Genomic DNA, 14,023 nt, shown 5'->3' on the forward strand with positions numbered 1-14,023 from the left:
CTTGGTCTGAGTATTAAACAAGGCTTTAATCAACTGTTTTTCAACATGGAGATCTAGTTGTGTCCTTCACTAGTTCCTGTTAAAGAATGTCCTCAGCAAGCTGCCCCAAGCCTGAGTATTTATACTCTCCCTGGACAGCGCCACCAGCAGGCCACCCAGTATTATTTCATAAGTCATTTCCCACGAATGACAAGATTCATGTCATTCTTCCCACCTGTAAGATTGGAAGTCCGGCGGCTTCCTTCGACCGAATTAAATCGGACTTAGAATAGGCGCAGTTGTTTGGATCTCCATTGGAGGCCGGAAGGCATGTCTCCTCGGACCGTGCTTCGGTCCCTGGGTCGCTTGGTTCGTACCGGCGGGCCTGCAGAGTCCATGTCGCCTTGATCGACCGGAGGGGGACTGGGGAGATCGTGGCTCCGGGTGCGGGCTCCCACCGGCGCAGAGCTGGCTTTACCTGGCTCAGTAGTCGGTGACTGACCGGTGTCCTGGATTCGGGTGGCCATCCCACGGGGAGCGCGCTGTTTCCAGGGTTGATCCGGCGGAATAGCTGGCAGTTCCCTTGACGTCCCGGGTAGGGTGTCATCCTCAGAGGAGCGCAAGGTATCGGTGTCATTAATATGGATCCCACTGTCGATTCGGTCCATGGGACCAGTTGGGCAGGGAGCCAGATCCCGAAGTGACACTGTGGATTCCCGGCCATCAGGGTACAGCATGTGCACGTACGTGGGATTGACATCCATCAGTTCCACTTCGTCGACGAGGGGATCACTCTGAGGATCGGACGAATCTTTGGAGCAGCACGGGGCCAGGAGCTGCCAACCACGATGGTAGGGACGTCCCATGAGTGGAGCGATGCTGGAACCCGAAGAATCGTTCGTGAGGAGTAGCGTTGGTGGATGTAGAAAGAAGAGACCTGGTGGAATGCAACGCGTCAGGGAGCATAGTTTCCCACTGCTGGTCTGATAGGTTGTGTGTCAGTGCAAGACGAACACCGTTCCAAACGATGGCATTGTATCTCTCAACCTGTCAGTTTCCAATAGGATGATACGGTGTTGTTTTACTTGTGGCGATTCCCCGTTGGGAAAGATAACTTTTGAGTTTGCTTGACATGAAGGAGGGACCCCGATCAGAGTGGATGAAAATGGCCATACCGCAAAGGGAAAAGACCTGATTGAGGCATGTGATCACTGTGGGTGGAAGTAAGCAAATTGAGACAGGGGAAGCAAAGGGAAAGCGTGAATATTCGTCCACCATAGTTAGCAAGTAGGTGTTTTGCATTGAGGCAGGCAATGGCCCTTTAAAGTCAATGCTGAGTCGCTGCACAGGCTGTGTAGCGTGTATGAGCGAGCTATCCGACGGATGGAAGAATTGCGGTTTTAATTTTGCGCAAATTCTACAAGTGGAGCATGTTAGAGTCATAGAGTAATACAGCACGGATAGAGGCCCTTCAGCCCATCGTGTCCGCGCCGGCCATCAAGCCCTGCCTAATCTAATCCCATATTCCAGCCTTTGGCCCGTAGCCTTGTATGCTATGGCATTTCAAGTGCACATCCAAATGCTTCTTAAATGTTGAGGGTTTCTGCCTCCACAACCCTTTCAGGCAGTGAGTTCCAGACTCCAACCACCCTCTGGGTGAAAAAGTTCTCTCTCAAATCCCCTCTAAACCTCCCGCCCTTTACCTTGAATCTATGCCCCCTAGTTATTGACCCCTCTACTAAGGGAAAAAGCTCCTCAGCATCCATCCTATCTATGCCCCTCATAATTTTGTACACCTCAATCATGTCCCCCCTCAGCCTCCTCTGCTCCAAGGAAAACAAACCCAATCTGCCCAGTCTCTCTTCATAGCTGAAGCGCTCCAGCCCTGGTAACATCCTGGTGAACCTCCTCTGCACCCTCTCTAATGCGATCACATCCTTCCTGTAGTGTGGCGACCAGAACTGCACACAGTATTCCAGCTGTGGCCTAACCAGTGTTTTATACAGCTCCATCATAACCTCCTTGCTCTTATATTCAATGCCTCGGCTAATGAAGGCAAGTATCCCATATGCCTTTTTTACCACCTTATCCACCTGTTCCGCCGCCTTCAGGGATCTGTGTACTTGCACGCCCAGATCCCTCTGACCCTCCGTCTTGCCTAGGGTCTTTCCATTCATTGTGTATTCCTTTGCCTTGTTAGTCCCCCCAAAGTGCATCACCTCGCACTTTTCCGGGTTAAATTCCATTTGCCACTGCTCCGCCCATCTGATCAACCCATCTATATCGTCCTGCAGACTGAGGCTACCCTCCTCGCTATTTACCACCCTACCAATTTTTGTATCATCCGCGAACTTACTGATCATACCCTTTACATTCATATCCAAGTCATTAATGTAGACCACAAACAGCAAGGGACCCAGCACCGATCCCTGTGGTACCCCACTGGCCACAGGCTTCCAGTCACAAAAACAACCTTCGACCATCACCCTCTGCCTTCTGCCACTAAGCCAGTTTTGTATCCAATGTGCCAAGGCACATGTTCTTTTCACGTCTTCCGTAGAAAATGGGAGATTTTTTAGATCGCACAAAGTGCAACATACGGATAACGCCAGGATGGCACAAGTCAGTATGAAGATCCGTAGGAGTTGAAGTTGACTTGGAAGAGCAGAATGCACGCGTGAGGGTATCTGGGGCCATACTCTCTTTGCCGGGTCGATAATGTATGGTGTAGCCAAAGGCGGCCAATTCCATCCTCCAGAGCTGTGTTTTGTTATTCTTGACCTTAGTGCGTTTCCGGTTATCCAGCATAAAAGCCACAGAGCGCTGATCAGTTATGAGCGTGAAATGGCGACAAGCGAGAAAATGACTCCATTTACGTACTGCTTCGATGATAGCTGTAGCCTCCTTCGACAGGAGGATAACGGAGCTCGGTACCCTGCAAAGTTCTGGACAGAAATGCAATGATTTGACCGCCTTGATTCAAGGTAGCCGAGATCGCCACCTCCGATGCATCGCACTCGACCACGAAAGGGAGATTTTCATCGATGGAATGAAGTGTGGCTTTTTCCAGTTGTTGCTTGAGGAGGGCGAAAGCTGAAATAGCCATGGCGTCCAACGGAAATGACTTCGCGTGAAGCAGGGGCTGGATCTTGTCGGAAAAGTGGGGTATCCACTTCGCATAATAGGCAACCATGCCGAGGGCCCGACAGAGAGCAGAGATTCGTAGGGGGAGGGAGCTCCTGAAGCGGACGAAGTCGCTCCGGATCCGGTTTGATAACACCATTGCCCACCCAGTAGCCAAGGAAGTTGACTGATAGTACTGATTTCACAGATTTGGACTCATTTAAAGTTAAGTTGCGACGACAGAGAACGTCAAGAAATTTCTGGAGGTTGGCATCATGCTCCTTCTGGTCATGACCAGCAATGGTGATATTATCCAGATGTGAAAAAGTGTCAATTAAGTTCTCCTGCTTGACTAGGCTGTCCATTGTAAGACGGCCACCCCATTGGTGACCCCAAATGGAAGGCGACAAAACTGGTAAAGCCGACCATTGGCCTCAAAAGCCATATACTTTTTGTCCTTTAACTGTACTTGATGGTATGCCCTCTAAGTCAAAAGTTGAAAATACCCTGTAGTTGGCAAGGTTATTGACCATGTCATCGATGCGTGGTAGTGGATAGGCATCCAGGTCGGTATACTGGTTAATAGTTTGCGAGTAATTGATGCAAAGACGTTTCTTGTGTTGCTTCAGAGGATTTTTGACAACGACGACTTGAGCCCGCCAGGAAGATGAACATGGCTCAATGATACCGTCAGCTAGAAGGCGAGAGATTTCTGCCTCGATAAAGGATAGATCATCTTGGCTGAAACGTCGTGATTTAGTGACTATGGGCTTACATCGGGGGGAAAGATTGGCAAAAAAGGAGGGCTCGTCGAGCGAAGCCGCCGAAAGCGCACAAAACAGTACTCTGGAAATAGTAAGCTCTGGCTTTGGCCCTCCAAACTCGAACGTGAGTCTTTTGTGTTGTTTCTGGAAATCCTGTCCCAGGAGCACATCACTGCATAGGTTTTTGAGCACCCCGAGCCAGGTGGAAAAATAAGTGCGGCCATTGAGAATAAGGTCGACAAGACGAAAGCCGGAAGAGTTGGTGGTCAGTGTCGTCAGAGCCATTGCAATTTCCCTGTCCGAGGGGTAAATACGCAGTTTTAACTTACTGACAGCCCACTCTCTGATGAAGCTGTCAGAGCTGCATGAGTCAATTAATGCACTCAAAATGTGTCCATTTACCGAAACCCTCGTGGCTGCATGGGACAGGCTTTGGGGAAAAACAGCTGTAACACTAGTAGTGGCTCTTGGGGGAAGAGCAGTTTTATAGATAGCAGCTGTAACACTAATAGAGGCTCTTGACCGGCATACTTTAGAAAAGTGACATTTCTTACTGCAATGATTGCAGGTTGCATTACAAGCAGGACAAAATTTCCTATAATGGAATGCACCTCCACAGAAGAAACACTTACTTTTAGATTGCCAAGATGCCACTAGGGTAGGGTCGTCATCAGTGAGGGCTTCCGCCTGAGGCTTACCGGGGGAGTCACTAAAAGTGATATCAGCAGTTCGTGCATATGGTAAAAAAATAGGCATCTGAATTTTTTTGAGCTATGTCCAGAGAATATGCCTGGTTATAGGCAGCTTGTAACCCGAGGGTTTTATTTTCCAACGTATGAGGGAAGAAGCAATCCCGTTAATAAAAAAGAGTCACGAATTAATTCCTCCTGGTACTGCTCAGCTGAGACAGTTTTGAGGTTACAATCTTTGCTGAGCTTGTGAAGCTCTTGAAGGAATTCGTCAAGTGATACCCCGGGTTGTTGTCGAGTTGTGGCCAGCAGATGCGAGCAAAAATTTTGTTTGGGGCCTTAACATATAGTTGCTGTAGTGTTTGGATAGTGGAGTCATAGTCTACACAGTCTTCGATATAGTCAAACACATGAGGGGATACATAATTGGCAAGCATTCTTAACTTATTAGGAACATTCTCACCACACTCCGAGAAAGTTGCTGAAGGTATGATACCAGTGTTTCCATACCTTAGCAACTGTAAGTGAATTCGGGTCCAGGTCGAGATGGGCGGGTCTGAGTAGTTTCTCCATGATGGATTGATTACTACGTCCAAGTTCCCTTCTACAGTTTGAATCGTAGCTGTCTGTTTCCAAATCACTCAGAGCGTGGAGCGGGTTGCAGTTGATTAAATTGACGCAAGATAACTACTGGGCACTTGGTTTGAGTATTAAACAAGGCTTTAATCAACTGTTTTTCAACATGGAGATCTAGTTGTGTCCTTCACTAGTTCCTGTTAAAGAATGTCCTCAGCAAGCTGCCCCAAGCCCGAGTATTTATACTCTCCCTGGACAGCGCCACCAGCAGGCCACCCAGTATTATTTCATAAGTCATTTCCCATGAATGACAAGATTCATGTCAGTAGGTATGATTTTAAAATCCATCCGAGACCATATTAAGGAGCTGTTTAATCCTTGAACTTATTTAGCAAGTCAGCAAAAGACAAAGCAATTCAATGCAACAACACAAAATACAGTACGCGCTTTTAAAATACAACCAGCTAACTCAAGTTGGATTTTTAAAATCCATCCAACAGAAGTGCGAAGCAAAAATTAAACACATTCAGATTGAAACTCCCTTAATTTATGTAGCACCAAATATAATAAAGTGCTGATCTATTTGACTGGGCAGTATGAACACAACAAATTAACACACATTTGAGGCTTTTGTATCTCAACTCCTTTTAAATCATTGATTTCACTTGGCTCGATTGCAAATAGCATTGATGGATATTTCACCGCTTCATCCAATATAAAGATTTTCCAAGGTCCAAGCAGGTTTCTAGAATGTATCTGAAGTAGTCACGCAACAATATTAGGCCTACAAGACAGTTGTAGTCAAAATAAATATGAATTCTTTATTGCTTCTTCCAGTTTGGTTATGTGGGGGCAGTGAAGGAACCATCTACAATAACAGCAAGTTCCCAAAAGGCTATGGCATAATCTTCCCATTCTAATTCAACAGCAAACAACTTGCATTTATATTTCACCTTTAACAGAGGAAAAAATTGTCCCAAGGTGCTGCACAGAAAAATACAGACATGGAAAATTATCCTGTAAACTTGCTGAAATGTGCTCCAAATGGAATGTTAGCTTAAAAGTGTTAAAGCAACATGGAGTCAGTAGTGGAACGGAATACTGGGAAATGGCTGTGAAAGTTGGCTGATCAAACAGTGAGGCTGTTAACTAACAAAAGGTTCTCACAGCTAATCAATCCTTAAAGTCTTCCAAGTTAAAAACTATAAAGTTTGTGTATACAAACAAGACATTCCTTAGCAGTGTTAGAAAGCCATTTAGAAGAGGCACAAACCCAGAGAAAAGCACTTTCATAAAGATGTCACATTCTCCCACATTCGTGTGGGACCCTTGAGAAGTAGAAAATGGTTAGGTAAGAGGGGTTATAAAATGGAGTCAGACAGTCTGAGGAAATCCAAGCTTCACTCGCGTAGATTTCGCAGAAAACATACTGACTAAAATGATTGAACACACACGGCATTCAGATTGGTCAGTTGAATGTTAAAAGCTTCTGCTTTGAAATTAAGGTATAAAAAATTAGGCACTTTGCATCCCTCCAGTTAGTTTTAGAGTAGCAGTCTTTCTTTATCTCTTGTATTCTCTTAGTTTCTCTTTGTAGTTAGATGATTCTCAGTCTTCTTCTGTAAGTAGTCTATACCTAGCAGGTATATAAAAGGTACCTTTAAAAATACAAGGTACTCTTCAGGACACAAGTCATAGGTTCTAGAAGTTAAAATGCAAGTCTACAGCACCCGGTTACAGGCATAGATAAGTGTGTCACTGAACTGTGCAAGTGTTCAGATCAAGGAAGGTGATGGAAAGGTGAGTTGACAGATAGACATTCATACGCAAGTAAGCTCAGCCAGAACTAAAAATTCAAATGGAACAGATAACCCCGCCACCAAAGGGGTTCAGGAACTCAACACTCCAGGAGCAAACTCCTGTTTCCCAGAGAAGGAAGGAGATGCACTCAACCACACTGCTCAAAGACGAGGCCATAAAAGCTCTGGAAATATGGCTAATCAGCAGTATCTAGACATTAATCTATCCAATAGACTGGTTACCTAATGTTGCTAACTTCTCAGGATGTAACCCCACTTTAACCTCACCATTTCTAGTAGTCTCAGACACTGAGCTCTAATTTAATACACAGCGTCCCATTAATGCTGAATTACAATGATACACTGATGTACTGTTACTCATTTTGTTAAATAACTGTCCATTAATTATGTTATTCAAACTGCTAAATGACCCTGACTGCATCTACGCATATCTATTAATTGCTCATATATTCAATATTTGACTTGAAGTTATGATCTCCTAGTCAAGATATAGTTGTTAGTGCATGAATTGTTGTCTGACTTCGTCTTTCATGATTTGGCAAGAAAAGGGTAATTCATACACTCAGTAGCGTGTGGGTATCCCAACTGAGGGTAGGTAAGGTGAACGCAAATTCAATCTGAACTGGGCGACGTAAAATGGTGCCGCAAGCCAACTCGAGTATCATTCACTCCTAGACCTAAACTGTGTGGCATAAACCCCAGATGGTTCCTTAGTGAGGTTTTAAACAAAGAGGTTAAGGATTTGTCTGGTTTCTGAGAATTATAGAATGATACAGCACAGCAAAAGGCCATTGCGCCTGTGCCGCCACTTCGTTAGAGCTATTCAATTAATCCCACTCCCCTGCCCCAAAGTATTTGACACATAATTTGTCAGGATACCGAAACCTAGTGTTCTTACTGAACAAAAGGAGGAGGAGAAATTAAAAGATGCGAATAAAAGCTTGGTCAAAGAGATGGATTTTTAAAAGATGCTTAAAGGAGGAAACAGGCGGAGAGAGAAGAGTTTAGTGAAGGAATTCCAAAGCATGGTGCCTAGGCATATGAAAGTAAAGCCGCCAATTGAGAAGCAAACATGCTGGAAAGTGAGAGTTTTTCATTATTTAGAACAATTTCTTCCCCTACACTTGGAGCACTTAAGTAACATATCTAGTCTGCTTTGAGCTTTGTGCAGTGTAATTTTGAGCACAGTTGTTTTGAGAGAAATGCTACCTGAAACAGGTTACTTGTTTAGCATCAAAAAGCAAAAGCATCCATGACAGTATTTGACACAAGAAGAAATACAATTTCATCTGACAAATGCTTACCTTAGACCAGTTAGCTCTTCGCATTGCAGTTTCTGGATTGTATTGTTTTTTAGGCTGTAGTCCATGTGGCAATGGTGCAGGAGCTTCAGAACGAAGGGGTGCACCTCCAAAGGGTGGTGGAGGAGGCACGCCCCCAAAGGGTGGTGGTGGTGGTATCCCGGTTCCACCAGGAAGTGGTGGAGGAGGTGGTGGTCCACAACCTGGAAGGGGGGGTGGAGGAGGGGGGGGTGGAGGTGGAGGAGGAGGAGGCGGGGCTGGAATTCCACTAGGGGGAGGAGCGGGTACACTCGAAGCCACAGGTGCTGCTTTCCTCTGTAAAAATAATTAAAGAACATATTTACCATCCAGAAACTGCAATGTAAAAACACGTAAAAACTCATGAAAATAAGATGTGCAACTAAAACACTAAAGATCATAGCTCACTTCAATGACTGAGAAACAAATATAGGATGAACACACACACCAGGGCCAATTATCTATGCAATCACTCAAAATTCATGCAAAAATATTGCATTAATATATTTTAAACATTACATATACACCAGCAGAGTGACAGTCAGTTGTGCGTGGATGATGATAGAAGTTACTGTCTATTTTGTGTCTGTTTTTAATGGAATCTTAAAGGAATATACCAAGTGTCAAAAATCATACTTGAGAACAGTACCCATTAATTCAATGTTCCTTATGTAACTATTTATCCGATTTATTCATTTTAGTTTTCAATGCACTATAGCTTGCTTGTTCAATAGGAACAAACTACCTCCTGAGCTCACTTTGGACTGACAGTACTTTGCACTTACATGAAAGTACTGATCGCCAAGTCCCCACTCCTCTTACTTCAGCCCTGAATTTAAGTAAGTTTATAGTGCTTTGCCAATGGCCCAAGAAGCCTCTTCGGTGAGTAGGTGAATCACAGACTAGGAATTCCCAAGATTTGATCCCCAGTCTGTGCTGAGGTTGCTCATTTCAGACAGATGGCAATAGGGACATTATAATTGGTCTCAGTACCTCCTTATGGCATGGGATAATCAGCCAGAGTTCCAGATCCCAAATCATTACCCTGTAGCCTCTACTGGAAATGCACATGGACTTTGAAGGTCAGAACTGGGCTCAGCTGCAATGGCTGGACTGTGGGTGAGAATAAGATTGTGCTCAACTGTGATGACCCCGGCAGTTGAGTAGCATACCGATACTCACTTCCCAGCCAAGCATTGACTTTTATGAGAAGTTAAAATAATTGACTCCCCAATGGTAAGATAACATTGTTAAAAAAAAAGATATTAACCAACTCAGTTGTGAGGAGAGGAATCCAGTAATTCCAAATCATTCCTATCCTTTCAGCTAACAAGAGTGTGCAGAAAATGTAATTGTTCACAGATTTAGATGCAAGAAATGGATGTTATTACTAGTTAATGATCAAAAGTAAAAATTAGTTTAAAGTAACAATTGCTTTTCAACTGGATTTTCTCATAAGGCAACACTAGAGAATGTCATTGTGGGTACTTAAGCGTGGAATGGTGTTTCTTCTATGACTCCGGCAAACTCAGTAATGATATTGTTCTTGCCGTCATTTATGTCTGACTTTGTCTTTCTAGATTCCACTTCAAGGCAAATGAAAAAAACATTCCATGACACCTGATGGTTCTTCGGGTAGTTGCATTCAAAATTAGAGCCCAAGGGTGTAGAAAGCTGATGCACTATTTAGCACTTTTCAAATTGCTCCCTTGATCTAAAAGATGTCAATTCATCTACATTCATGTGTATTCCTCACTTGCTTTCACAGTGTATGTTTTATTTAAACTATGTTACTTCTCATCAAGTGCAAGAGGGAAGATTTTAGTTAAAGGCAACCAAATACAATGTGGAGGGTTTTTAAAATTAATTTTTTGAAGAATTTCCCTTGTGCATTGAAGTTTGAAAGATTGCGTGTGTCAGTTCAGGTACCATGCATTTGATAAGTATTACAAACCATGTCCAGACATTGATTGATTGTAGCCGAGGTCAACACTGGAGCAAGTCAATCTTGCATTGCAGGTTTTAGAGGTATTCTGCTGGTAACACGTATTACCAAGAGTGTTCATTTATGCTCCTGATTAACATAATAAACCCCCAAGCAAGTATTTCTATTGCAAACCAGCAACAGTACTTTTAATCAAAGATAGACAAGCCAAAAGCAAAAGATTATGTACCTGTATATTCTGTGTGACTGTTGAATTGTCAGAAATGTAGCTTCAGTCTGGGAGAACACTGAATACCAACTTATAATGCAGGAAATGTTAAGATATCAGGAATAAGGAACCCTAAACCTCGATAAAGCATTAAAAAAATCCACTAAAACAGGCAAAGGCTCTAGTTTTACAACCACATATCTAATCAACTGATGTTTAGTTCAAAGCACAGGGACTATTTCATTAGAATTTAATCATTCAGGCACTGGTTTAATACGATATAAATTAGCGATTCTTGTCTCGCCCACAAAACGACTGTCATTACAAGTTATTTCCTCCATTAGACATATTTGTACTTGTTCTTTTCCTGCACACAATATCCCACAGAGCTATCTAGATATTATCAGCAAAGGAAAAATATTATAACACACATACACATCTCTTTTAAAGCATGTGCATGTTTCGCTATGCTCAGTGGGGTAAATTTGTTACTCAAAAAAACACAAGCAAGAGTACGAGAAAATACTTCACTAGCAATTAAATATAAAATGTACTGCTCAAAATTGCAGTTGTCACAAAGTTAATGAGGCCACCCAGATGGTTCTTGGCAAGTCTGCAAAAGATCTTTTCTCTCGCCCCCTTCATTCTCATCTCTCTCTTCTCCTTTACTTGCATCAGGAACATAGAAACATAAGGAACAGGAGTAGGCCATTCAGCCCCTCAAGTCTGCTCTGCCATTCAATTAGATCCTGGCTGATCTGCACTTCAACGCCATTTACACGCCTTTGCCCCACATCCCTCGATACCCTTACCTGATAAAAATCTATCTATTTCAGTCCTGAAAGCTGAGCTTCAGATTTCTATTACTCTGTGTGTGAAAGATTGCTTCCTGATTTCACTCCTGAATGGACGAGTTCTAATTTTAAGATTCTGCCCCCTCGTTATTGATTCCCACCAGAGGAAATAGTTACTCCATATCTACCCTATCAAATCAATTTAACATTTTAAACACCTCTATCTTCTATAGTCAAGGGAATACAAGCCAAGTTTATGCAACCTGTCCTCATAATTTAACCCTCTACGCCACAGTATCATTCTGATGAATTTGCACTGCATCCCTCCAATGCCAGTATATCCTTCCCGAGGTGTGGTGCCCAAAACTGAACTCAGTACTGCAGGTGGGGTCTGATCAAGGCTCCATACAGCTGGACCCGAACGCTCCAGACTCTCCAGCTCTGCTTCGACGGCTGGGCGGATCGCATACGGTACCGGTCTAGCCTTAAAAAAAAATTTGGATTTGCGTTATCTTCAATTTTTATCGTTGCCGTTACGCCTTTTAGAGTCCCAAGTCCTTGCTGGAACACCTCTTTCGCGTCAGTTAGAATTTTTGACAGTCGTCCAGGTGTGGCGTCGTCATCCTTTTTGTCAGCCACAGCTAGCGCCTGAATGGAATGCCAATCCAATTGTATTTTTCGGATCCAGTCACGTCCCAATAATGGTGGTCCTCCATCTTGTAGTATATATACAGTTCCTGTGTTTCCTTGCCGTTGTATTTAACGGGCACCCTTATTTTTCCTCTGGGGTAGACTTTTTGCCCCGTATATGTCTTCAAGACAATGGACGTATCCTTCAAGGGAATGTGTGAGAATAGCCGCTCGTAGTCTCGTCGATTCATGACTGTTAGGGCTGATCCTGTGTCCAATTCCATCTTTACTTGGGACCCTGCTATCATGAGGGTGACCCAAATGGTTCGGTGATCCTCCTTTGCGATCACGTTGTGTAACTTTAGACAACTTAGTCTCCTGCTCCCGGAGTCATTATCACTCTTCTGAACTACTGTCCGTCATCTTTTGTACTTTCTTGTATTTTTCCTTAGTAATTCTTTTAGTGTTGGTTTTCTTTCCCGACCTGCAGACTCGTGCTATGTGTCCCACTTTTCCACATTGCCTGCATACTTTGTCCTTAGCCCAGCAATCCTTCTGGTCATGGGTTGTTCTGCCGCAGCGATAGCACTTTTCTGCTCCATATGCTATTTCATTGGTGCTATATTCTTGCGGTTTCTGTTGTATTTCCGCAGCTCCCCGTGCTGCTGCTTCGTAGGATACTGCAACGCTGAAAGCCTTTTCTAGTGTAAGGTCCTTTTCCAAAAGTAGTCGTTTCTGGGTTCCTTCACTCTGGAGCCCGCAGACAAACTTATCCCTTAAGGTATCTGCCAGTCCTGCTCCGAACTGGCAGTGTTTCGATAACTTGCGTAGTTCCGTAAGATAGTCAGCATTACTCTCGTCTTTGTGCTGGTTTCGTTTATGGAACTTGAATCTTTCTGCTATCAGCAGCGGTGTAGGGTTTAGATGTTCTTGCAAGATGTTGACAATCTCTTCAAAGATTTTCTCCATTGGTTTAGCTGGGGTAATTAAATTCCGCAATAGGCCGTACGTTCTCGCGCCCATCAAATTCAATAATACCGACACCTTTTCAGCGGCCACCTCATTTGCCTTGCAGTACACTTCAATTCTTTCCACATACGTGGTCCAGTCTTCTATTTCGTTATCGAAAGCAGGGATGCTGCCACTCTTTGGCATCTTGGGTGGTTTAAAATGGCGCCTCCCGCGCTTTTCCTTCTTCCCCAATGGATTAAAATGGCGCCTCCCGCGCTTTTCCTTCTTCCCCCTGCTGCTCCTAGCGTTCGAACAGGTAATGGCGGCGCCCCGCGCGTCTCTTTTCCTTCCCCCTTTTATTTTTTTTCCAACGCTGCCCGACTCTTGAGCACCGGCGCTCCACCCTCTCTCTCTCTCTCTCTCTCTTTTTCTTCCCGACGACGCTGCTCGGCCCCCTTACAGAGCCGCTCGATCGAGCTCTAGCCCACCGCAGTCCGGGAAGGGTCAGCGCACTACCTGCTACCAGCCTGATTTGCTGGGACACCTTGACTGGAGAACCAGGCCCAGCTCTCCACAGCTTCCCCTGCGATTTTCTGAACTCCAATGGATCACTGGGCGGTTGCCCATGGTCGACGCCCGTTGCTCTGGCTTCAACCTCCAAGAAGCTTCTTTTCAGGGATGGATCCCCGTGAGGTGATGCAGTACTGCAGGTGAGTTTGAACCTGCTCGTCGCCACTGTAGTGTCCGCGTATCAATAACACACGGACTGCAGGAGAACGGTAATAAGAGGTGTTTACTGAACAGAGGGTATGCTGGAACTGAAAGTACAGAAGCCTGCTACGGCTTTATATACAAGTGTGGTCACTGCTGGTACTACAGTATAAAAGCAGTTCTCTCTTAAAGGTACATACACAACACTTTGTATTTCAGCCTCCTTGAGATAAAGGCCGACATTCCATTAGCCTTTTCGATTGCTTTTTGTTCCTGTCTGGTAAGCTTTTAATGATTTGTAAACTGGTACTCCCAAATCTCTGCTCCTCTACATTTCCTAGATTCTCATCATTTAGAAAACATGCAAGTGATTTCAGTGTAATAATGAGGAATTCCGAGAGCGCTCTGCTGTGACTTCAACAAGCTGTCTAAGCAGCCAATCACAATGCAGAATTCCCACAGACGGAACCAGGAAGTGAAGAAGCTGCTTTTATTCTAACTTTTTAAAAATGTT

General features: G+C 44.2%; 1 protein-coding gene across 5 annotated transcripts in view; it reads right to left on the reverse strand.

Moving 5' to 3' along the window:
• diaph2 (diaphanous-related formin 2) overlaps positions 1–14,023 on the reverse strand; it is a 940,841-nt gene that overhangs the window by 569,383 nt on the left and 357,435 nt on the right. For all 5 annotated transcript variants that reach the window (XM_085996016.1, XM_085996000.1, XM_085995993.1 and 2 more), the window contains one exon: positions 8,256–8,567. In XM_085996016.1, coding sequence (XP_085852142.1) covers positions 8,256–8,567 — 312 coding nt within the window. The remainder of the gene's footprint in view (positions 1–8,255; positions 8,568–14,023) is intronic.

The sequence above is a fragment of the Somniosus microcephalus genome, chromosome 1, assembly GCF_052327205.1.
Source record: "Somniosus microcephalus isolate GS21.2 chromosome 1, FLI_Smic_1.0, whole genome shotgun sequence".
Taxonomy (NCBI): Eukaryota; Metazoa; Chordata; class Chondrichthyes; order Squaliformes; family Somniosidae; genus Somniosus; species Somniosus microcephalus.